The 23,908-nt window shown below is 38.5% G+C and overlaps 2 protein-coding genes across 5 annotated transcripts; one reads left to right on the top strand and one right to left on the bottom strand.

Moving 5' to 3' along the window:
* Positions 1–120: 120 nt before the first annotated feature.
* On the top strand, positions 121–21,881 carry LOC144042897 (mitochondrial adenyl nucleotide antiporter SLC25A24-like). Of its 2 annotated transcripts, XM_077555964.1 has the most exons (11): positions 121–266; positions 1,417–1,519; positions 12,625–12,751; positions 13,912–13,999; positions 15,443–15,554; positions 17,768–17,926; positions 18,001–18,153; positions 18,231–18,338; positions 19,729–19,896; positions 19,993–20,143; positions 21,405–21,881. In XM_077555964.1, exons 3-11 carry the CDS (start codon positions 12,634–12,636, stop codon positions 21,584–21,586), a joined length of 1,239 nt encoding a protein of 412 aa, XP_077412090.1. In that variant the 5' UTR covers positions 121–266; positions 1,417–1,519; positions 12,625–12,633; the 3' UTR covers positions 21,587–21,881. The 2 variants fall into 2 exon arrangements, with proteins under 2 accessions (XP_077412090.1, XP_077412089.1); XM_077555963.1 differs by lacking the exons at positions 121–266; positions 1,417–1,519 and adding an exon at positions 11,052–12,502.
* Positions 661–17,888, bottom strand: LOC144042900 (EEIG family member 2-like). Of its 3 annotated transcripts, none has more exons than XM_077555972.1 (12): positions 17,739–17,888; positions 9,212–9,332; positions 8,889–8,918; positions 8,523–8,639; positions 7,712–7,758; positions 4,329–4,385; positions 3,995–4,098; positions 3,517–3,597; positions 3,220–3,427; positions 2,948–3,084; positions 1,892–1,955; positions 661–1,704 (listed from the first exon to the last, which is right to left on the bottom strand). In XM_077555972.1, exons 1-12 carry the CDS (start codon positions 17,744–17,746, stop codon positions 1,662–1,664), a joined length of 1,017 nt encoding a protein of 338 aa, XP_077412098.1. In that variant the 5' UTR covers positions 17,747–17,888; the 3' UTR covers positions 661–1,661. The 3 variants fall into 3 exon arrangements, with proteins under 3 accessions (XP_077412098.1, XP_077412095.1, XP_077412097.1); XM_077555969.1 differs by lacking the exon at positions 17,739–17,888 and adding an exon at positions 10,544–11,042; XM_077555971.1 differs by lacking the exons at positions 4,329–4,385; positions 17,739–17,888 and adding an exon at positions 10,544–11,034.
* Positions 21,882–23,908: the final 2,027 nt, after the last annotated feature.

The raw sequence follows: 23,908 nt of genomic DNA, 5'->3' as shown, positions 1-23,908 counted from the left end.
TTGCTTCTGTCGAATCCCGATTGTCGCCGATTTGGCGTGTTATCGGCGCTAAATCGGTGACGAATCAACGATAACAACTTCCCGCCGTCTCTTGTTGAAGCTAATGTATCGTGCTGCCTATGATGCGAAGTGGAACCGGAACTGGATGGTGGGGAAGTGGTGCAGTGCTGTCTCGCATACGTCAACACGGGATGGTGGAGTACTAATTTTGGACCATATGTCTGTAGGATGTTCTGAAGTTGGATTTAACTCAAATTGGATGCTCTGTAAGTATCATATCAGTGTAATTTTAACACTCATTTAAACAACTGCCTTTAATTTTCAATGTGTTACTGACAACGTAGCAGAAGGGTCACCTGCTGTCTACCTCGAACGTAAAACATTTATTTTTATTTTTTTTACATTTAGATTTATTAATAAACAAATACAACTTATTTCTTTATCACTGTAATGCAGTTTACCCTAGCAATTTTTTTTCTTTTCTTACCTCTTATTTTATACATTGCGTCAGTGTCATAATGCGTGCGCAGTCATGGTCCCAACGGTTTTCCGAGAAATATTTTGTCATTTAGTAATATCTGAAAGCCAGCATGGGTGTTTTAAAAGCGCCCTTGAGTTTAAAATGATTACAAACAACAAAAAACACTACCTGGCATAATGTAAAAAAATGTTTTTTTATTAATCATAAAATTCTGTGGAGTGATTCGAAATGACATTACTTGGTGATAAACAAATGAGTACAGTAAAACCCTGTATTTTCTTTACCTGAGATAAACACTGTACAAAGCCATAAACTGATGAAAGCTGCTAATACAACAATTTTAAGAGTTGATACAATTTGACCTGATTTCATACCACATGAATTTGTGGTTATGTGTTAGCTTTTTTATCCATTATTTTCCAGACAGGCGGGCACTTAAGTTTCAAGTAAGCTTTTTTTTTTTAATCCATTTTTCAGTAATGACATAAAATTTTACTCTGAAAGGACAGTCAAGGTTTTATAACAACTCTGTTGGTGTGCCCTCATTTGCTGAGCACCATCTACTAAGGTTAAATAATTAAAAATACTTTAAATAAAAAACATTAACAAAATTTAGTGTTAAACATTTCTGACTATTTGTTACAAGACAGTAATTTACATGTGACAAAATTATGTTGCATAAATAGAACACAGTACACTGTCATACACTCTTTCAACTTATCACATTCAATAGTAAGCTTTGGAGTAGTCAAGATCAGATCAGTCGCTCATAATGATGACGGAAACAAAATGGCTGAACTGGGAAATGGAAATACACTCACAACACCAGTAAAAGAAACAAAAATGGAAATGACAGACTCCAATATTGAAAGTAACGTTGAATAATTTTGTATTCATGTAATTAATAACCTTTTCTTGAAATGTACATGCTGTAGATTCCAGGATGACTGATGCCTGCTCAGTTGCCAACATTGTGGCCTTCAACTGCACTTGTCGAACACTAGAGGGCTTTCCTGGTCTACAGATGCTGCACAGAAGGTCATTCCTGCACTGCACTGCACACAACTGCCCCCCTCTTCGTGGAATTAAGTGAGGGCAGTTTCTGATGCCACTTTCAAGGTCTTCCGAATGCATCAATGTAATATGGCACCTTTCACGATGGTCACATGCTTCTCAAAGCTTAGTGCTTGATCACCACCTGCTCAAATGCTCCCGCTGCGCCCCTGAAAGAAAACGCCACACATATTTTACATTACAAAAAAACAAGGACAGACATGTGGGTCTTATACTAACACTTGAAATGATCTTACAAGACTTACTACAATTCCACATTTGCATTGTACTCTAAATTATAATTGGAATGAATTCTTCGAGTGGGGATCAGACATTCCACAGTTGCGTAACACCCACCGAGTGTGCTGGCTTCCCAAAGCTGTGCTCCCGCCAGGACCGACAAACAATCGGAGTCCTTCCTCTGTGACAAGACACACACGCATTACAATCTGTAAACGCTCAGTAACTGTCAGTTGAAAAACCTGACCTTGTATCGGGTTTTAAGGCTCTACATATACTGTACTGTATTATTACTTTGTTGAACCGCAAAAACATTGTGCGATTGTCAAGGAAGCAGCGGTTTGGCAAAAAGTGAGGAAATGGGCAATGATAATGAACATTCGGCTATTTTGAGAGGCTGTTGGTGATGATTGCCATTCACTGACTGAACCTGTTCATTTTGTTTTGCGCTACCGAGCTGTGGCAGGATATATGAAGCTAAGCTAACAATGTGTTAGCAAATGTAGACGTTCTGTTGTGTAGCAGACACTGCACTTTTCCTTTTTTTTAGATCTGAAAATAATCCCAAATTTGGAACATTCTTTGTCTTTTGTGGTCTATTTTTTCCTGGCTCGTCTGGATTGTGTGTCCGCAGTAAAATTAGTGTGTGTGTGTGTGTGTGTGTGTGGCAAGGTGATCCATGCGAAGCTTTGAGGCATATATTTTGCATCTACATTTTTTTTTATAATCGATTTAGGACCCAATAGATAGCTTCTTTTTTTTTTTTTGTAGGCCAATGCTGATATTTGTCAGAATAAAATTTGGATAACCCATAAAAAAAAGAAAAAGAATATAATGAATAAAATATGATAATAATAATAATAATAATGATGAATTACTGGATAAAACACATTGACTGTTTTACGATGCGTAGTCCATTTGTATTTGGTTTATCTTTACAACAGAGGAAAAAAAACAGCAAAAATATGTGTTGTTGTTGTTTTGGGAGGAAATTAGCGTTCGAGTGTTATGTTGCAACATGTTATTGTGCCCAGCCAAGCCACGTCGTCCATTTTCCACCTCGCCATTACAAGCAGAGAATCCCGTGCAAGTGCAGTGAGACGCCGCATCACTTTAACGTAATTTGATTCCATCGGCAGGATGCTTGCTGACTTCCCAGTTTTAAGTACACACCCTCCGTGCTGGAGTCCAAGATACTGTGACTGAAATCCTGGCCCTGCAGGATTTTGTCAATGATGTCGTCTGCGTTGACTCTGGTGTCGTTTACCCTCGTCAGCTGATTCTCCATTGAGTTCTGCTTGACTGGATGTCTAATTGACAGACAAAAACAAGGTGGGATATTGTGTCAATGTGCTCGGTGGGAAACGACATACAATAGCTTCCTGACCTCAAAACAGATGGGTCGTCCATATTTGCGTGTTGATTTAGCCGGATGCATGTGTTACCTTGATGCTTTGGCAGTCGTGGAGTTGTGTTCCGTAGTGTGACGGCAGCTTGCAGGGTTCGGAGGAGAGGACCGGCTCTCCCTGTCTGCCGTCTCCATCTGCGGCTCGTTAGGCTCCGGGATGCTGCCGATGCCGATTGAGGCGGAACCTCCCGACGCGTTCCTTCGATGGCTGAGATCTGGTGAACTGGAATGATTTGAGCTGTAGCCTGGAAAATAAGATTAGCTTGACGAGATGAGAGGGAATATTCTATTTGTCTCAGGTAGAATATATATATATATATGTGTGTTTGTGTACCTGAAACTTTGGACTGTTGACTGGTGTAGCTGGATGTTCTTGTGTGACCACTGGCAAGCCTTTCCTCGAGAACTGGAGTCCCTGAGTAGAACAAAATCAGCATTTTAGGTAAACCTGTACATTTACCATCTTAATCCCATTATGAATTGTTTATTGTGGGGGTTGTCGTTTGCAGTGAAGGACTGCACCACAATGTGTTTGTAAAATATCCCAAAGTACAGTACATCATAGTTAGTTTTAGTCTAATTATTGGTTATAACTATGGTATCCTGTTGAGATGCACGGCCTTGTTGTAAAATTCCATTCGAGATTTGCACTTAAAGCTTCTTGTAGAAATGGTTTGCGTTTTCCTCTGCAATGATGATGATGATCTCTATGTTGCTGTGATCATGAAAAACATCTCAATTTACTTCTAATAAAGTTGAAAATAGATTTGTAAGATGATGTCCTATTAGAGGCTGTTTGTGTGTACGAGTACCTGTTGCTGAACGGTATGCGTGCATATCTCCTCCCTTACGCTCCTCGAGTAGACACGCCGACTCAGCCTGTGGTATACTCAATGTCATGGCTGTAGACGAGGGCCTGCAAGGGGCAAGGGGGGGGGGTTGAAAAGAAGATTATTGGATTATGGACAATAGTTTTTGTTTTGTTTTTAACCCTGGAGAACCCACGGGGTCAAATTTGGACCCTATAAATTCTGCTACTCAAATAACAAAGACCTTTTCTTTTTTTTACAAATTTAACTTCAAAAGTCCAGAGTGCCACTTCTGACCCCTGCATGGGGCCATCTAGTGGATGAATATTGTACTTACATGAGCCAGAGGGGTCGGTGACAAGATGGCTGGCAACAAGCTTGCTGTTTTGTTGAGCTGGAAATCAATCCAAACAAAACCATCTTCTCAGCAAACCATCAGATGGTAAAATTGTGTTTTTTTTTTGTTAATCTATTTCATATCATGTTGCAGAATGCCTAGGAGTATGTTTTATATATATTTTTTGATAATTTAGCAACTCTGAGCTAGTTAATAAAAAAAAGGGTTAAAATTGAAAAAACATATTTTGGTGTTCAGTGAACTTATAGCAGTCATTTAATGTATAATTCATAATTTTCCAAAGAAGAAAAGGGTTCTTGGGTTCTCCAGGGTTAAAAGAAGCTACAATCATAAAGCTTCCTAATCAGTGAATACATCAGAAGCTCCAAATTTGAACACAATTTGTTCAGTGAGGCTGGTTGACTTCTTGTCATTTAAAAACAATGTAAAGTAAATCCAATTGTCACCATGATAAAACCTACACGCTTCTTTTCAGTAACATTTTAAGTATTAAGATGGCAGACAAAAATTAATCACGACCCATCCCTTCAGTTACATGCAAGAATACATGTTAACTTAGAAATTCATGATTTATGAGTTGATTCCAACTATCGCAGCTTTAAAGACGTGACGAGTGAATGACAAGGGTGGGGAAGCACAGTCAAGAATGCATCAGATTTCCATTGCACGGTGCTATAAATCGTTCTCATGCCGTGAGCAACAATGAGTGGGATGACTGACTGGGCTGCCGCTTGTTTACACTTGAGACAGACCGTTCCTTGGCTGCAGCTTATATATTATTACCAGAGAAGGATTGCGCAATTACTCAAGTCAAAGGAATTCAAATGACTCGAGTAAAAGGAACAAGTATTGATCTTTCTTGAAATGATTACTTGAGTGAAAAAATCCACTCTAGCATTAAATTACTGGTAAATAAGTTTATAAGTAACTTTTGACTTATGATTTATTTTCTTATCAGCGCATGAATGTCAAAAAAGGCAAAAATAGGAAATGGCAATATGCAACTTCAGTTATTTCCTAACAATATCAGTTTGGCCAAAAATTCATTAAATGTAAAGATTTATAAAATAACGTAAATTAAGGCAAATTCAGCCACAAGAAATGGTCTTGAATGAACTTTCTTTGTTTACACTTAACACAAGACGCTGACCAGACAGAGATTACGTTAAAAAAAAAACAACGCAACATTAAAAGAAGTTATTTTAAGATGAAATGTGGACATCTTTGAAAGGTAAACATAGATTCAATGTGAAGCCATGGCTGTTTAGCCTCTTCTGACTGAGTCACACGGACGGGCTTTCCGCCATGCTTTGTAAATGTAAATTAGTGACTTTGAAAACTTTGCAGCTGTGTTATTGGAAAAAAAATGTCTCCCATAAATATTTTACTTGATTATATGAAATGGATTAAATGTAGTGTTACTACTTACTTATTTAGTGTACGATTGGATTAAAAGTTATGTAAATCACCGGACTCAACATTCAGTCCAATAGAATGGTTACCAACCGAATGCGGTGTTCCACAAGGGTCTGTATTGTGTCCAAAACCATTTCTTATCTATATTGATCAGTTCCAGCTATTGCATGCAAAAACAACAGTGAAAAACCTAAGAAATCTGTACTGGAAAAAAAAATTACTCCTCTAATCTCCGTTATTTATTTTCATCAGGGATGTGATTTGACCAAAGTGAAATTATCTGAAAATTTAGCCGGGGGTCTGGGGGCCGCTGGCACCCAGCTAGGTCCAGGGCAGTGGTGGGGGGACAAGGGGGGCGAGGCCCCCCGGAGCTCATGGGTTTTCCGTGTTTTTAAGTACTTTCAATGCACTCACATGACAAAGAAATAGACAAAACAACAGCATAAATTTTCAATGTATATTGAACTATCCCATATAAAATCAAAAGCAAAATCAGTCACATTCAAAAACATTGGACTGCCTTTGCTTTTAAAAACTATCACTGAGAATATCATCATATCTAACTAATGTGATTACTAAATTAACACATAAATAATGTTGAAGAGTTCAAATTTCATGAACAAATAATTGTATCATGACCAAATGAAAAGTAACTCATATTAGAGCATACCACAAATGTCTTTGTTATAGCAGAAGATGTTATCTGTCGGAGTCATGTGCATACACAATGAACTACTGAAAAAAAAATTTTTTTTTGGGGGGGGGGGGATAAAAAAAGCGGAATTCCGCGAATTAGCGGAAAAATCACATCCCTGTTTCATACTATATGATTGTCATGCAAATATTGAAATGTCATATTGGATTTTTCTTTTTAATATCAAACTTAGTGTTAATAAATATCTCCCCAAAACTGAAATATCAAAATGTGTACCAACCTCACTAAAAATTTAAGTATAGTTATGATTGTGAATAAATGAAACTATTTATTTCACATATACGGCACAATGAAGCGTTGATTCTACCCGTTCTTTTTTTACCTATACACGCTTTTACATTTTAAAATCTCTCCCCTTCTTCTGTTATGACCCACCTCTGGCAATAATTGAAAGAGAAAACTGAGCAGGGGAGTTTTCGCATGTCACAAGCTTTGCCAGAAGTGAGCAGTTAACATCACATCCTGTCTGACATTCAAACAGGGCTTGCCTCTTCCTTGGTGTTGATCTTATCACTTATCAGCTGTTGCAAAAAGAGCATGAATGACCAGGCGGCATGTTATCAGCTCTCAGATAAAAGCTCAGGATCAAAACTATACTTTCATCTCTTTGGGCAATTTTAACATCAGAAAAGAGCAAGTGCGTCATTGACGTATACTGACAGACAGGATGTTTGTTTGATTTCTAGAATATGCGGTGGGATGCCCCGCAGGCTGTACAATTTGGAAGCAGACAAACATTTAAATTCAGGAACTATGTGCCTCAAAAGTCTCAAGAATCCAGACATCAAAACAGTCATGGTGTCTGATGTCGCCGAGTGCCTCAAGTGATACATGCAGCGGACTTCTCAGTACAATATAACAAAGTCATTGAAAGAATAAAATGTACATCAAAGTGTTAAGGCGAATGAGCAGAAACTAATTTGATTAAATGCAGGTTGACTTATGTTAAATAGTGTAAATCAAGTCAATCTTTCCCCACCACATAAAACCTATGCTAGATTCTAGTCTGAATACTTAAAGGTGTTATGATGCCGAATGTTTTGACTGAGAATGGTTGAATGAAACAGCCTCGTATTATTATTTGCTATGGGAATAAAAAAAAAATCAGATGTCGACGAGCACTCTATGAACTAGACACAAATCCAAGTTGAAATCCCCACTTAGTAATTAGAATTTTAAAACTATTTTCATATTAGAAAAAAAAATGAAGAGCCAAATACACCATCCTTACGTTTTAAAACAGGGGTCTCCAGACATAAGTTGTGTTGTGATGACCACCTGTAAGACAAGGTAAATGTCAGTTGTGAGATGACAAAACAATTGATTCTATCAAAAGAAGGGGGAATAATAGAACATGTTTTTCTATTTTCTAGCTATTTTGGCTTTTAAGAATTCTGAATTAGGAACTTAGTTTGAGTAGTTCCAGTACATTGGTTCTCAACCTGTGTTTGATCGAACCCCAGGGGTTCCGTGAGTTAGTCTCAGCGGTTTGGCAGAGGTCAAGACACACACCCGACTCAAAATGTTTGATGATTCTACACCCTGCTTGGCCATCATTGGCTGCAGGTGACCACACTGCATCGCTTGGCCTATCAGTGCTGCAGGCTTGTGGCTGTTGTGATGTATGTCATGTGATTTCTTTATTATTGTAACCCCTTCATACTAGGTCAACCCAAAAAAAAAGAAAAAGAAAGTGATCGGACGAATATGTGCAATATGAATTGACGTATGACTGAATGGATGGTGTTCCGCAGGGTTCAATTCTGGGGCCTCTGCTGTTTTCATTATTTCTGCTGCCCCTGGTATCCATCTTAAGAAAACAGTGGTTGTTGTTTTAAAGTGCTCTTTAAATAGAGTTAAATCATTTGGTTCAGCAATTAACCGTATACGTATGTCTTGAATTTTATTTGTCAATAAAGAAGGGTTCGTTGAATGCGCATAGGGAACTGGTGGGGTTCAGTACCTCCAACCAAGTTAAGAACAACTGTTCTAGTATCAACTATTATGGTTTTGAGACGTCTCTTGTCAATTTGTCATAGTACCTTAAGAATCGAATTGTCCTGTCTGGTTTTCTTGGTATCGTATCCCTCCAGGAGACATCTTCTTGTAGTGCTGCCCGACCCAGCAAACTCAGACAGATTTAAATCAGCAAAGCCTAGCTGCAAATGGACGCAAGTAATGGAAATTGTGAGAAATAAGACACAGAATAGCCAAGGCAGGGATAGTTACTTGTTAACGGGCGTGGATTCTGAATTACAGATATTTCAATCAGTAAGCCGGAACTAAACATAAAAACAGTCATGGTGTTAATGGTACACCAAAGTCCTGCTGTGGACTGTTATCGTATAAAAAGTAGTGATAACACTGTGCCAATGGATTATTGATGTGGAAGCTCATGGATGAAATACCTTTGCAAAGGTTTTCCCACCCTTCAGTTCCTGGAACGACAAGAACACCAAAGTTAGTTTGCATATTTCAGGACATAAATTGTATGATTTCATTATAGAGCATTTGTGGGTTAAATAGGTTTGGACTTTTTTATAAAAGTTCATAGAATATCACAGTAGGACCAAATTCAAAATATCATTCACCCCTGCTCTACATGATGAGTTTGGGTTCCTGGTTACAAATTAACATCACTTCTTGACTCGTATAATAATTGTCGCTAATAATTCGACACTTTCTTACATCAACAGAACAAATGTTGGGCGTAAAACTGAAAATTGTGTACCTTGCGCACCGACACTCGACACACACATGGATCCAGCACACCTGTCCGGGCGTTGGCACTCATCTTGCACATGAAGGAGAATCGCTTCCTCCAGTGCACACAGTTGGCTTGGACGGGCTCCCTTGAAACAAAACACATTTCAAAACTTTACTCTGACTAACCACAAGAAGGGCTTACAATATTCAGATTCACGGTTCAAAATAGCATTCAAATAAAAATCCCTGACTTATATATACACATGGGGTTAAGAGTCAACAAAAGCTTTGAAAATAGTGTTTACAGTATGGTTTGTTTGAGCAAACCGTTACCACGGCAATAATTTGACGACTGTGCTGGCATGAGTTACGTCTCAGCTCGTTTTTCCGCAGTGACTCATATTGGCTGCACGCAATGGATGAACAGTTGGATTTTTTTTTTTTGGTGCAAAGGAAGGAAGTCATCATTTTTTCTTGTTTTAGTCATCACGCTGGAGTCCTTAAAAATACCTTCATGTTACCTTTATATACAATGTATGACTGAACCCCGAATCTCTGAACTGTGAAGCAGATTTGCTAACCACTAGGGCCCAATGCAGCATTATTATACTGTAAAATGCTGCTGTATTATACAGTAACGTAAAACAATAAATAAATAAAACGCAGTGAATGTTTGCCATCTGTAAATTTGCTAACATTCTAGCATTAAATGGTACAGTGACAGAATTGCTGTCGTGTGACACTATTGTGGTTTTGAGACATCAGTTTAGTAAATAAATACAGAATATGAATTTATAAGCTTGTAAACAACTGCGCTTAGTAGTTGCTAGGCAACAAGTAAAGTAATCGTATTCCATTGTACAATAAGTTAATGTACGTGTACTGTACCCACATACAATTAGTTACTACCTTCCCCAGTTGCCTGTATGGTTGCTTGTACAATAAATAATCCTCACTTGTACTCTTTCACAATAAGTAACGTTAAAGTACTCCCGTGTACACTCGTACAATAGTTAAAATACTCCTAGTTTGTACATTAAACTCCCATGCACCATTTCCACTCATGTCTTGTTTGTACACTATGGAACTGGTTTAGAAGCTACTGTTATCTAATAAATACGTCCAAACCATCATATGTGGTGCTACATGACATGAAATGACAGCAATTGTTAACCAAGTACGTTTCAATTTAGTGCTCAAACGTAAGCTACTAGTTTAGACAGGTAGCTAAAAGCTAAACGATGAGTTCTGACCTAACATAAACTCGTCCATTTATTATAAAATTCAAAAATATTTCTGGCTGACGTAAAATAAGTGACCGGCTGCTAAAAATAGTTGCAAAAATGCCCAATCTTACCGAGAAGACTCTTGGACGAAGGCACCGTGTAGGAGGCGTACTTTGCAAAACAAGACGCCGTTGACGAAGGGAACTGACGACAGCTCCTCCAAATCGAAGTCCACTTTGAATTCGAATCGCTTTTTCATGAGAAAGAACGACATGCTGCGTGGAGTGGCAGACGACGACAAGTGCCGACAGAAGCCAGACGGGACTTTCTCCACCGACTGCTGCCCCCCTCAGCTGTTAGAAACTTTTTCAAACTTCACATGGGCTTCTTCCTTCCCACCCACGACTTCCTCGCTGAGACACTCGTGACGTGGCATAATTTCATTGGCTGCAACGCTGACACGCATCATTCACTTCTCGCCATTCAAATGTCGCTGCACCTGATTTTTGCTCATATTTTGTATATATATTACTGCACTATGTTTCCATTTCCTAGAAGACCTTGACGCTCCAGTCTGTCACTAAGAAGTCATAAAAAGCAGCTCGCCGTCACAAAACGACTTAACACTATGACGAAATTACAACAAAGCCTACACCCCTATTTCGAATGTACATTTAATATAAATAGCATTGCAGACACAGATACAGGTAAAGTTTTACTACATGTTTAGTTAATTCCAGTAGCTAAAATCATCACTAAAAAGCCAACCTAGGTAGTGAGTTTTTTAAGGTACCCACATCACCCAAAAATGTCACTCATCGCCACCGACGTCAGGTACATAAACCAATCTTGTGGACACATACACACAGGTAAGGTATCATTATTGAGATTCCATAATTGATTTCAAAATATTACAATGTACAAGGCTAAAAACAAACAAACATCTTAGTAAATATATTTATTAAAAAAAAAAGTTTTTAAAAAGAGTAAGCAACTACGGTGTAAATGCAACGGAAGATTTCAAGATTTAGAATAAAAGTGATGGAAAAAATGAATATACTGTAGTTCTTAAATGTGTTGTGCTGTGCCGCCTCAACAAAGAAGCAAATTACAGTCGATGTCAACAAACACATTTACATACATATTCATAAATAATTGTTAAATGTAAAAATGGTTAATTAAGATAGTGGTCTGCGACAAAGGTTTAAATGTATTTAGAAAATTATGGTGCATTTATTTCAATGGAGCAACTAAAAGGGAGTTTTAAATGTGAAATATTTCCTCTACAAAAGGACAGAAAAAATATTATTGCCTCTATGTTCATTTTCATTTTAAATTTTCTTATATAAATGCATTCTTTCAACAATTATAAATAAATCCAGCAACACAAGCGTTACATCGGCAGCAACTGCAATGAAATGCTGCCCTCAAGCGGCCACCAACTGCACTGCACTTAAGGAAACCCTACACTGGGTGTTTCAAACCACACGTCAGTGAAAATGGATGGAGAGATTAGGCCAACATTTCCTGCTCCGGTCTCGCTCCTTGTAGCGCATGCAGGCAACGAGAGGAAGTTCATCTTCGGCGCACAATGATAGCATCTTCGCGTCCGCGGGTCGTGTACGTCGGGGCGTTTTGTAGTTTAGCGTCGTCGCTGTTTTTCCGCAGAAAATGCTGCGAATAGCGTCGCAGCCGTCGTAGCTCCGCCCTCGCACTACTACCGCAGTTCCCCCTTGGAAAACCTCGGAGCTTTTTTGGCGTTGTTGGGACAATCTGTCCGATCTACAAGCAGCTGTTTCGACAGCACCCGTCTTGAGTTTTTATTTTGACGTTATAACCTCGTGGATTGCTTCCAACATGGATTAAAAGCGTTTCGGTCTCGCACGCGCCGCTTGCACACGACCTGCACTATGATTCGGACGGCGGCGAGCGGTTTGCTGCCCACAGCCCGGTGCTGGGATGCCGATAGTCAGCGCTCCTACCAGGACCTGTTTGAGAAGCTCGATACCAATAAAGACGGCAAGGTGGATGTCGCCGAACTGCGCGCGGGCCTGAAGGCGATGGGAGTGTTCCGACAAGGTGCTGCTCAGGTACAGCCCGAGCCCGGCTGGGAGCTTGTGTGCACTCCGGAGACCTCTTCGATCGCGTCCCAAACATTTTTGCATGCATTCCGTCCTGACAAGAATGTGTGTGTGTGTGTGTGTGTTTGCAGAAAATTGTAATGAGCGGTGACAAGAATAAGGACGGCAGTCTGGACTTCCACGAGTTTACCAGATATTTGAAGGAGCACGAGAAGAAACTGCGGCTGACGTTCAAGAGTTTGGACAGAAACGACGACGGTAGGAATTGCATCACCGTGAAAACACCCTGCAAGAGTTCGCTCACAGTGGCACACATTCAGCTCCGGGAGAAAAAAAAAACTGTTTACATTGAGTGTGGTTCACAAACTGACAACATACGTAAGGCCCAAAATACAATACAAATGTTGTCATTTAGTCGCAGAAAATAAAAATATGACCAGTTACCATAAAAGGCCCAGTGGTTTTTGGCCTCTATCTATTTATTTATTTATTTATTAACTAATTCACTGCCATTGACAGCTATAGACGTCAAAAATTCATTTAAACTATTTCTATTGGTTTATTTTTTTCCATTTTTGTCAACAAGAGTATGAAAACTAGAATTTTTTTTTGTTCATTTAGAACAGATATAAAATTTGTAATTAATCGTGAGTTAAGTAGTGAAGTCATGCAAATAATTACGATTACAAATTGTAATCGCCTGATGCCCATAATGTTTTAATAATCTTTTTTTTTTTTAAATTAACTTTTTTTTTAAAGAAAAGATTATTAAAAAATTAAGGGCATCAGGAGAGTACTATTTTTAATCGGCACTGCAATAAAAATAATGATAATAATAATAAGAATCATTATTTTTATTGCAGTGCCCCCGCTATTTGCATTGGGGGGAAAAAAAAAAATATATATATATATATATATATTAGCGATGTAACCATAAAAACAATTTGAATCAGAAAATCAGATTTGACTTAAAAGATGTGAGTGCAACGAATTGGCACGTTCCACTTTTAAATATATCAAAAATCTTTTATTCAAGAGTTATATCAAGTTAACAATAATAACAATAAGTTATATCCGCCCCCACTAGTCTAATCACGGTATTATGATTAATATTAATTTGTAGAAAAAATATGAATTAAGCAGAAAAAGTCTACCCGTTTGTATCCATCTCAGGAGGCGGCCATTTTGCCACTTGAGGTCAATTTAAAATGATATCACAGTGCCTAAGGGCTCAGGTAACAACCGTCATGGCTCACCTGTTTTCTGGGTTTGGTCACGTGACGTTCGCAAGCTGAAATATATTATTGTAAAAAAGCTTACATCACATGCTCATTATTAAGTTTAAAATCCATCGTGTTGCTGTGTGACAGCAAAAATCACAAAATCTACAACTGTAATCATTATTCTCTTTACGTCAGGGCGCATTGATGCAACCGAGATCCAGCAGTCCCTTGAAGAACTGGGCTTGGAGATCAGCAAAGTGGATGCCCTGAAAATCCTGCAGAGGTTTGCTCACCAACTTGTGTCAACATTCACTTTTTTTCCACTATAAATAAATATAAATAAATCTGTAAAAATGTGGCCTAGCAAAAGTCGTCTAGCTAACATACAGAATAATGCGAAATGCCACGACAGGCTAACATTTTGTCAAATTAAAGTCTGCTAGCTTAATGCTAACGTACAGAATAATGCGAAACGCCAAGACGGGCTAACATTTTGTCTAATGGAAGTTTGATAGCTTAATGCTAACGTACATAATAATGCAAAACACCAAGATAGGCTAACATTTTTTCTAATGAAAGTCAGTCTGCTACTTAATGCTAACCTACAGAATAATGCAAAATGCCAAGACAGGCTAACATTTTGTCTAATGAAAGTCTGCTAGCTTAATGCTAACGTACAGAATAATGCAAAACGCCAAGACAGGCTAACATTTTGTCTAATGAAAGTCTGCTAGCTTAATGCTAACGTACAGAATAATGCAAAACGCCAAGACAGGCTAACATTTTGTCTAATGAAAGTCTGCTAGCTTAATGCTAACGTACAGAATAGTGCGAAACACCAAGACGGGCTAACATTTTGTCTAATGGAAGTTTGCTAGCTTAATGCTAACATACATAATAATGCAAAACACCAAGATGGGCAAACATTTTTTCTAATGAAAGTCAGTCTGCTACTTAATGCTAACCTACAGAATAATGCGAAACGCCAAGACAGGCTAACATTTTGTCTAATGAAAGTCTGCTAGCTTGATCCTAACGTACAGAATAATGCAAAACGCCAAGACAGGCTAACATTTTGTCTAATGAAAGTCTGCTAGCTTAATGCTAACGTACAGAATAATGCAAAACGCCAAGACAGGCTAACATTTTGTCAAATGAAAGTCTGCTAGCTTAATGCTAACGTACAGAATAATGCGAAACACCAAGACGGGCTAACATTTTGTCTAATGGAAGTTTGATAGCTTAATGCTAACGTACATAATAATGCAAAACACCCAGATAGGCTAACATTTTTTCTAATGAAAGTCAGTCTGCTACTTAATGCTAACCTACAGAATAATGCAAAATGCCAAGACAGGCTAACATTTTGTCTAATGAAAGTCTGCTAGCTTAATGCTAACGTACAGAATAATGCGAAACACCAAGACGGGCTAACATTTTGTCTAATGGAAGTTTGCTAGCTTAATGCTAACGTACAGAATAATGCGAAACACCAAGACGGGCTAACATTTTGTCTAATGGAAGTTTGCTAGCTTAATGCTAACGTACATAATAATGCAAAACACCAAGATAGGCTAACATTTTTTCTAATGAAAGTCAGTCTGCTACTTAATGCTAACCTACAGAATAATGCGAAACGCCAAGACAGGCTAACATTTTGTCTAATGAAAGTCTGCTAGCTTAATGCTAACGTACAGAATAATGCAAAACTTTGCGTTTCCCCCAGCATGGACATCGATGGCACCATGATGGTCGACTGGAACGAGTGGAGGGAGCACTTCTTGTTTCGCCCCGCTCACAACCTGGAGGAGATAATACGCTACTGGAAGCACTCTTCGGTAAGACTCGCTCGCACGCAGACGGTAAATAAAATTCTCGCTTGTGAAACGCCGTTAATCAATTTGCAGTGCAATCAAATCACGTGTTGTCCAGTAGTCGCCCTGCGATAGATTTGATGGATTTTTCTCTCGGCAGTCAACATTTTGGCCGCTGCTTAGCAAGACTTTGGCTGTCGAAAATAATGAGGTCAGATTTGTTGTAGCACTCCCACTGGCTCCTAATCCAAATTAAGTGGTGAGTGGCTGGTCTGCAACGATATGCGGTATGCTGCTTGAGATGCATAAAGTGGACAAAAGTATCGGAACGCCTCTTTGGAGGTGGTAGACTTGAGCAGGTTCGAGCCTTCTGGGAAGACTTAACACAATTTTCGAATGTGTCTGCAGCAATTTATGTCATCATAAATCCATACACGATAAATTGAGATGACCTGTGAGGGCACCACGGCTCACAATCTCTGTTTTATTTCATCCTAGAGATGTTTGATGAGGTTGCGGTCTGGGCTAATAACTCTTTGACTGCCAGACGTTTTCAGAAAAGGGATGCCGTGGGTGCCAGCCGATTTTAAGCATTTTGACTGATCTTTCAAGGTCCACAGAAAATTATGTGTTTGGACTATGGAAACACACATACTACCAAATGAAAGATTGGACTGTCATCTTTCATCAGAAAAAAAAGTTTGTTTCTACCTTATTCCGTTTTTGAGTAATCAACAATAAAAAATGGTTAGTTTCACCTCTGTTTTGAAAAAAAAACGTCTTAACGTCTTTGGCACTCCTCCATAGGATTTTACTAAACGTTATTTAACGTTTTTGGCAGTCAAAGAGTTAAATGTCCAACCAGGCCGGAAAAGCAAAGGACATAAATATGGAAGCATTAGAATGGATGTCATAGAACTTCGGGATCTCACCGGACCCCTGATTGATTAATGAATCTTTTTACATCATTTGTCCATTTATTTGGCTGCCATCCAAAATATAATGGTTTCAAAGTATCATGGTATTGCAAGGCGCAATAAACGACCGGGATTCTTTTTCTAGCCACAATGCAACATAGGATCCGCGTTATGGTAAGCCATTTTAAACTTAAAAAAAAGAAGAAAAGTTTTTACATACTTAGAAGCTGAATCCAACCTAAACTAGTTCACTGCTGTCAACACAATGAAGGAAATCATCAGGAAACTGATATTTTTTATTTATTTTACTTTTATGGCCGATACTGATTAGTAGGTGAAGGGACCTACAACCCAATATTTGAAGCCCATATTAATTTGCAGTAGAAGGAAAAAAAATGGGGTTAAAATAAAATAAAACACAAATGACATGTCTTAATAGTAAATAGGTAAATAAGTAAATAACTCTCTAAAGTTTTCTACAGTAAGTAAAGTTTGTTAAACTTACTTTTTAAATTTTATTTTAAAAGAAGTTGTCAAAATTGTAATAGTGCCCTAATATCAAACCAGTTTAATTTGATCTTATAGGCCTTCCGATTTTTTAAAATAGGCCAATGTCGATATTTGTCAAAATGTCGAATATCAGCGCCTGGCTGATGATCACTGTATCCCTGATTGTGGGTTCGAGTCCAAGCCCTGCTATTCTTGAGCTTGGTTTTTGTAAAGTCCATTTTATTTTTATTATTTGAGTCCCAAAAATATGGTCATCATTTTCAGGCCAATTATGTGCCATTGGATCATTTGTTAGAGTGTCCCTGATGATCTCTGGCAGCACATCGTGGTTGGGAACCACTGGTTTAATAAAAAGAAAAGAAAAAAACATACATGTAGTGTGCGTTTGTTTTGGAAAGCAGACAGTGCTGCCTTCTTGTTCCTCATTATTGGACCACATGACTTGAAATTACCTCTGCAGCTCGTGTCTCGCCAGCGGACACACAGCTTTTGCTTTTGGGAAAACACTGCATGATGTTTATCCGAAGCGCTGAAGAGTTCAGTCAACTCGAGCGTGGGCCGTTGTTTATTTTACTTTAAACTGTGGAATTTACGATTGACCTTTAAATAAAACACCGCCGATTGATTTACAGTCCTTTGCGGCTGTTGTGATTCTTGAGTTTAACGTTTGATCGTTTTTTTTTGTCGGATGCAGTTTGTCAACTTGTTGCCACACTGTGACATCGCACTTCAAAAAAAAAAAAAAAAAAAAAGGAAGTTGGAGTAACTTTTGAATGCTTACGCCGTCATCAAGTCGTGCGTGTCGTGCAGGTGCTGGATATCGGCGACAGCCTCGCCATCCCCGACGAGTTCACCGAGGAGGAGAAGAGCTCAGGCGGTTGGTGGAAGCAACTGGTGGCGGGCGCCGTGGCGGGCTCCGTCTCTCGCACCGGGACGGCCCCGCTCGATCGATTGAAGGTTTTCATGCAGGTAAATCCGCTTGCATCAAACGTTTGTCTTTCCTTTGGATAGGAAACGTCAATAAAGTTGTTTTGTGACTGCAGGTTCACTCCTCCAAAAGCAACAAAATAAGCCTGGCAAAAGGTTTCAAGCAGATGATCGTGGAGGGAGGGGTCACGTCGCTGTGGCGGGGCAACGGCACCAACGTTCTAAAAATCGCACCTGAGACCGCCATCAAATTTATGGCATATGAGCAGGTAGCAATCCTCTTAGAAGCCATTTTGTATGCAACTTTGTGGCGATGCAGTACAGCATGATTTTGTTTTTGTTGCAGTTTAAGAAGTTGTTATCATCAGAAGGTAAAAAAATTGAGACGCATAAAAGATTTCTGTCGGGCTCGCTGGCAGGAGCGACTGCACAGACCGCCATTTACCCCATGGAGGTAACGTTCATCTTTATTTCATTACAGTGAACCCCCCAAACGTACGTTTTTCCAAATGCACGGGAAAATCTGCGACAGAGACCATAAAAGAATTGATGTCAAGTCAAAGCCTTTCTTTACGATATGTTCTACTCGCCAACACTAGTCTGAACACGGCATTGTGATTGATATTGCGTCTGACAAATATGAATTAGGCAGCAAAATCCACCCATTTTTATCCATCTCGGGGCGGCCATTTTTACCACTTGCTGACATTTTGTGCTGCGCAGCCCTCTGCTGTTGACTGAAAATGACATCACAGTGCCTTAGGGCTCCGGTGACAGCCAATCGCGGCTCACCTTTTCCGAGTTTGGTCATGTGACCTTCAACACTGTGATGTCATTTTCAGTCTCCGGCAATTGGTAGTACAAGGCAAAATGGCCGCCCCCTGAGATGGATGAAAAAAGGGTGGCTTTCGCTACTTAATTCGTATTCCTCAAACCTAATATTAACTTTCACTGAAGCAACCCCCTTCGCTCCAGGCTGTTTTACTGGATTTTGCAAGGCCCGCAGAATATTGTGTTCTATTGCTATAAAAATATGGAATCTACCAGAAGAAAGATTAGTCTCTTCTTTCATCAGAAATATACTTTCTTTCCTATCTGTTTCTGTTTTACAGCAATTAGCATTTTAATATAGCAAAGTTTCATCATTATTCACAAATCTATTTAAAACACTGGGGAAAAGAGCCTTTTTGCAACATGGCCCTGGTTGATCTCTTATACTCTGCTGCCACCTGCTGGCCGTTTTTGTAATAACTACCATTGCTTTTAAACGTGCTCTTCAGTTCAGAGGCTGCATCAAAGCCTTCTGTATGCTCTAGCATAAAAACATATTTAAAAAAAAAACTAAATATGTTTTTAGGACCATGGCAATTTTTAAAATAGAACATATTTATACGTTTTTGGGAGCAAATGAGTTCATCAGAATATCGTGTTTAGACTAGTGGGGCCACATAAATCATCAGCATTGGCAAATGTGGCTCTCCTTTCCCACTTATATAATACAGTGGTACCTCAAGTTTGTTTTGGGGGGGGGATACAAGCTGTCGCTCAGCCATTTTTGTCTTCTTTTTTTGAGGTGGAGGCTATTGGTGGCAACAAACTTAACAACTAGCAACAGCTTTCAATTTTTAGAAAGGACCAAATAATTGACTCGTGCTCGCAGTTGAAGTTTACTGTCAAAATGGAACATAGTCTGCTAGCTTAATGCTAACAAACCATTCAAAACACCATAGACGGGCTACTGAAATTAGCATTGATGGAGCGAGCTCATATTTCTTGCATTCAACTTGATAACAGAGGACAGCATACATTATTTTCTTGTGCACTATTTTGTCTCCTGCCTTAAGGTATTAAAGACGAGACTGACACTAAGAAAAACTGGCCAGTATTCCGGAATGTTCGATTGCGCCAAGACAATCCTGAAGAAAGAGGGCGTCAAGGCCTTCTACAAGGGCTACATTCCAAACTTACTTGGCATTATTCCCTACGCCGGGATAGACCTGGCTGTTTATGAGGTACGCAGACCGGACCGGACCGGACCGGACCGGACCTGGCATTCCAATCAGGCAACTTCCTCCTCTCAACCTCTCAATTCCGCGTCTTTGCTGCAGAGCCTGAAGAACGCGTGGCTGTCGTACCACACCAAAGATTCGGCCAACCCGGGGGTTCTCGTGCTGTTGGGATGCGGGACCATTTCGAGTACCTGCGGACAGTTGGCCAGCTACCCGCTTGCGCTCGTACGCACGCGCATGCAAGCAAGAGGTAAACGCATGAAGAAACTATACAGAAATGTAAATGGGGAGAAATATTGCCTGTGGTGACTTTTTTTTTTACCCCCCCCCACATGGGTCAACTTCACTATTTTTGTTCTCATCAGAATCACTTAATCATCATGACAATGTATCAGAATAATGAAACTCTGATCATATAAGAGGTCAAGCATTTGCACACATATAAGTACAATAAGTCTCCTTAACTCATTCACTGCCATTGACGACTATAGACGTCAAAAATTCATTTGAACTATTGATTAGTTTCACTTTTTTTTTTTTTGAATATGAAAACCTAGAACATTTTTTACTGTACATTTAGAATCACAAATGTGATTAATTACAATTTTAAAAAAAATTATCGCCTGATATCCCTAATAAAAAAAAAGATTATAAAAAATTAGGGGTGTCAGACGATTAATTTTTTAAAATTGTAATTAATCACATGACTTCACTAGTTAACTCACGATTAATCACAAATTCTATATCTGTTCTAAATGTACAATTTAAAAAATCTAGGTTTATAAAATAAAATAAAATTTGTGATTAATCGTGAGTTAACTAGTGAAGTCATGCAACTAATTACGATTAAAAATTATAATCGCCTGACGCTCCTAGTTTTTAATCATCTTTTCTTTCTTTTTTTAAATCGCGTCATTAATTGCATGACTTCAATAGTTAACTCACAATTAATCACAAATTTTACATCTGTTCTTAATGTACACTATTTTTTTTCCTATGTTTTCATACAAACAAACAAAAAGTGTGGGGGATGTTAAACTAATAGAAATAGTTCAAATTAATTTTTGACGTCTATAGCCGTCAATGGCAGTGAATGAGTTAATGACCATTTTCAAGAGGTTGAGCATTTTTTAGGTGACAACTTGGTCTTCAAAATGACAACAGCATGATGAAGAGGACAGTTTAAATAGATCGCAAATTGAACCAAGAAAGGTTTCGGTCCATTTATGGATCAAAAACCACCTTGTGATTTTGCCATTCAGCCCCTTGTTAGAGAACAGCAAGTCGTGCAAAAAGTACTGAAACATGAAACAGTTGGACATGAGAATTTAGCAGTGGAGAGAAGGTCAAAGTTCACATTGCAAGGTTGAAGTGTGTTTTCGAAAATCTCACCGAAAGCCCACTTTCCCGAACTTTTTTATGAGAAGTGTTTCACATTCACATGAAAGCGAGAAAGTGGCGAGTTGTCCAAAAGTCTTCATTCATCCATTTCTTTCTTTCTTTCTGTTCAGCGTCCCTGAATGCGTCGGACCAGCCCAGCATGAGTTCCTTACTGAAGAACATTGTAGTCAAAGACGGCTTTTTTGGACTCTACCGAGGAATCCTGCCCAACTTTATGAAAGTCATTCCGGCCGTCAGCATTAGCTACGTGGTTTACGAGTACATGAAGATTGGCTTGGGAATCAGCAAATGACACGGAACGAGTGCCGATTCGCCGTCAGAAAAATGAACGGCATCATGTGGTGGCACGACTTCCACCAGCTTACACTGGACCTTTTGCGGTCAGACAGATGTAATGTATTGCACTAAGGATGATCTGCTATTAGCCAAAGTATGAATTATTTATACTTTAAGCATGCTTCTTTCTTTGTCTTGCTGCTGCTGAGATCGACTCTCAAATGTTTGCAAGCAATACTTGACCTAAAGGACTGAACTGTATGTGAATGCAAAGATAAAACTGTGAAAATACCAAACCAAACATCTTGTCTCATTTTTTACATAAAGCCTAACAAAAATAAATAACGGCTGGTAATGTTAAATGAAAACTGCTCAGCCCACGTGGACTCCAAAATTGAAACGCTGACATCACGGGTCATTTAGCTTTTTTTTTTTAACACAAATTAACCTGAGTTTTTTAGCGGGAGATAATGCGAATGACAACATTTACATACATTAAGTCATTCACTGCCATTGATTGATGGTTATAGACGTCAAAAATTCCTTTGAATTATTTTTATTAGTTTAACATTTTTTTTCCACTTTTGTCAACGAAGAGTATGAAAACCTAGATTTTTTTAAATTGTACATTTATAACATTAAATTTATGATTAATCGTGAGTTAACTAGTGAAGTCGTGATTAATTACAATTAAAAAATGTAATCGTCTGACACCCCTAATTTAAAAAAAAATTTAAAAAATAAATTGCGTCAGGCGCTGAAAATTTTTAATTGTAATTAATCACAAGACGTCAATAGTTAACTCACGATTAATCATACATTTTATATCTGTTCTAAATGTGCAATAAAAAAATCTAGGTTTTCATAACAAATGTTCAACTGATAAAAATAGTTCAAATGAATTTTGACGTCAATAGCCGTCAATGGCAGTGAATGAGTTAATTTAGAAGTAACCTTTTTCTTTTTTCCATCCATCTTCTGAACCGCTTAGCCTCACTAGGGTCACTGTTGTTTGTTTTTGTAGTATTTTATTTTGAAATGGCTTGTTCAGAACCATCAAAATGCACACAATACCGCCTCGGGGGTTTAAGTTGTTTGTTTAGCATGTTAGACAACTGCAAGATGTTGCAGAGGTACGGTGGCCCTGAAGTGCAAAACGCAAAAAGTGTGATTACGTTTTGTTGTTTTGTTTTGTATTTTGTGTTTGATTTTTTGATTTGTGTTTGTGATTACCTTTTTGTTGTTTTTTGATTTGCGTTTGCGATTACATTTTACTTTTTTGTGTTTGTGTTTTTTTTTTTTTTTTGTGTTTGCGATTACCTTTTTGTTTTGGGGATTTTTTAAATATTTTATTTGCTGTCGTGTTTCGTTTTTGGGGGGAGGTTTGTGTTTTTTGGTTTGCAGTCGTGTTCACTTTTTTGTTTTTCCGTTTTGCACTTCAGGGCCACCGTACAGAGTCGACGACACACTTAACCAAATGGCCACCTCGAATAACAATTTGATTTATTGGCAACCGTTTTAACTTCTTAAACAAAGAATACAGGTTGCACAACAGAAAATTTAGTAGCGCTATTTTTTTCCTTTCATAAACAGAATATAATCTCATTTAGTTATTGTAATAAATTAGATATTTATGACATGTTAAGACATTCTCCGCATATCCTATTTGTGTTGATTTGTTTTCTTTGCAATGTGTTTGAGGCCCTAGAACACAGGTGTCAAACAATTAAAAATACAAACGCAGTTGAACAGCATCAAGAAACAAAAAGAAAACTAAGAGAGAGAGAGAGAAAAAAGTGAGGAATTTACTCCAAAACAAGATATCTATCCATTAAAGAAAATAGTCTCTGGGCATTTTTTGTTAATCATAAAATACAAGGAATCTTTGTATAGCTTGAGATCATTCTTCCAACTGTTGATGTGGAGCTTCACCCTTAGGTATTTGCATCTATGAGTAAAATGTTTCGCCAGAGAAATTAAATTGTTAACCAAAAAGTCCAAGTTCTTCTCCTTTGTTTGTCTTTCATTCGTTAAAGCTAGTGTTGTGTCGACCGCAAATTGACCTATTAAAATATTTCTCGCCAAAATGTTTATTCCTTCAATACCACTATTTTTTATCCTAATCGCTAGAAGTTCTGCCACTAGAATAAATAATACAGGCGAGCTGTTACAACCCTGTCTAATACCTCTATTGATTTGAAATCTTGGGCAGGTATAGAGGGACAAATCTAAACCATGAAGTATATGGCCTGAAGGGTCACATATTTCCGAGCTACTTTGAAGGCAGCATTCCAACGGCATGTGGAGCCTCAAGAGAGCACCGACATGCACCAACTGC

The sequence above is a fragment of the Vanacampus margaritifer genome, chromosome 2, assembly GCF_051991255.1.
Source record: "Vanacampus margaritifer isolate UIUO_Vmar chromosome 2, RoL_Vmar_1.0, whole genome shotgun sequence".
NCBI lineage: Eukaryota > Metazoa > Chordata > Actinopteri > Syngnathiformes > Syngnathidae > Vanacampus > Vanacampus margaritifer.
Note: the sequence above shows the minus strand (reverse complement) of the source record. Positions and strands in the feature narration are given on the sequence as shown.

Bases quoted from the DNA above. Each gene is read 5' to 3' on its own strand.
- LOC144042900 (XM_077555969.1), bottom strand. From the start codon at position 10,686: ATGTCGTTCTTTCTCATGAAAAAGCGATTCGAATTCAAAGTGGACTTC. The intron at 9,333-10,543 runs GTAAGATTGGGC...TTTTGTTTCAAG, and splicing joins TTCGTCCAAGAGTCTTCTCG to GGAGCCCGTCCAAGCCAACT. The intron at 8,919-9,211 runs GTACACAATTTT...TTGTCGTTCCAG, and splicing joins GTCGAGTGTCGGTGCGCAAG to GAACTGAAGGGTGGGAAAAC.
- LOC144042897 (XM_077555963.1), top strand. From the start codon at position 12,323: ATGATTCGGACGGCGGCGAGCGGTTTGCTGCCCACAGCCCGGTGCTGG. The intron at 14,000-15,442 runs GTTTGCTCACCA...CGTTTCCCCCAG, and splicing joins GCCCTGAAAATCCTGCAGAG to CATGGACATCGATGGCACCA. The intron at 17,927-18,000 runs GTAAATCCGCTT...TTGTGACTGCAG, and splicing joins GATTGAAGGTTTTCATGCAG to GTTCACTCCTCCAAAAGCAA.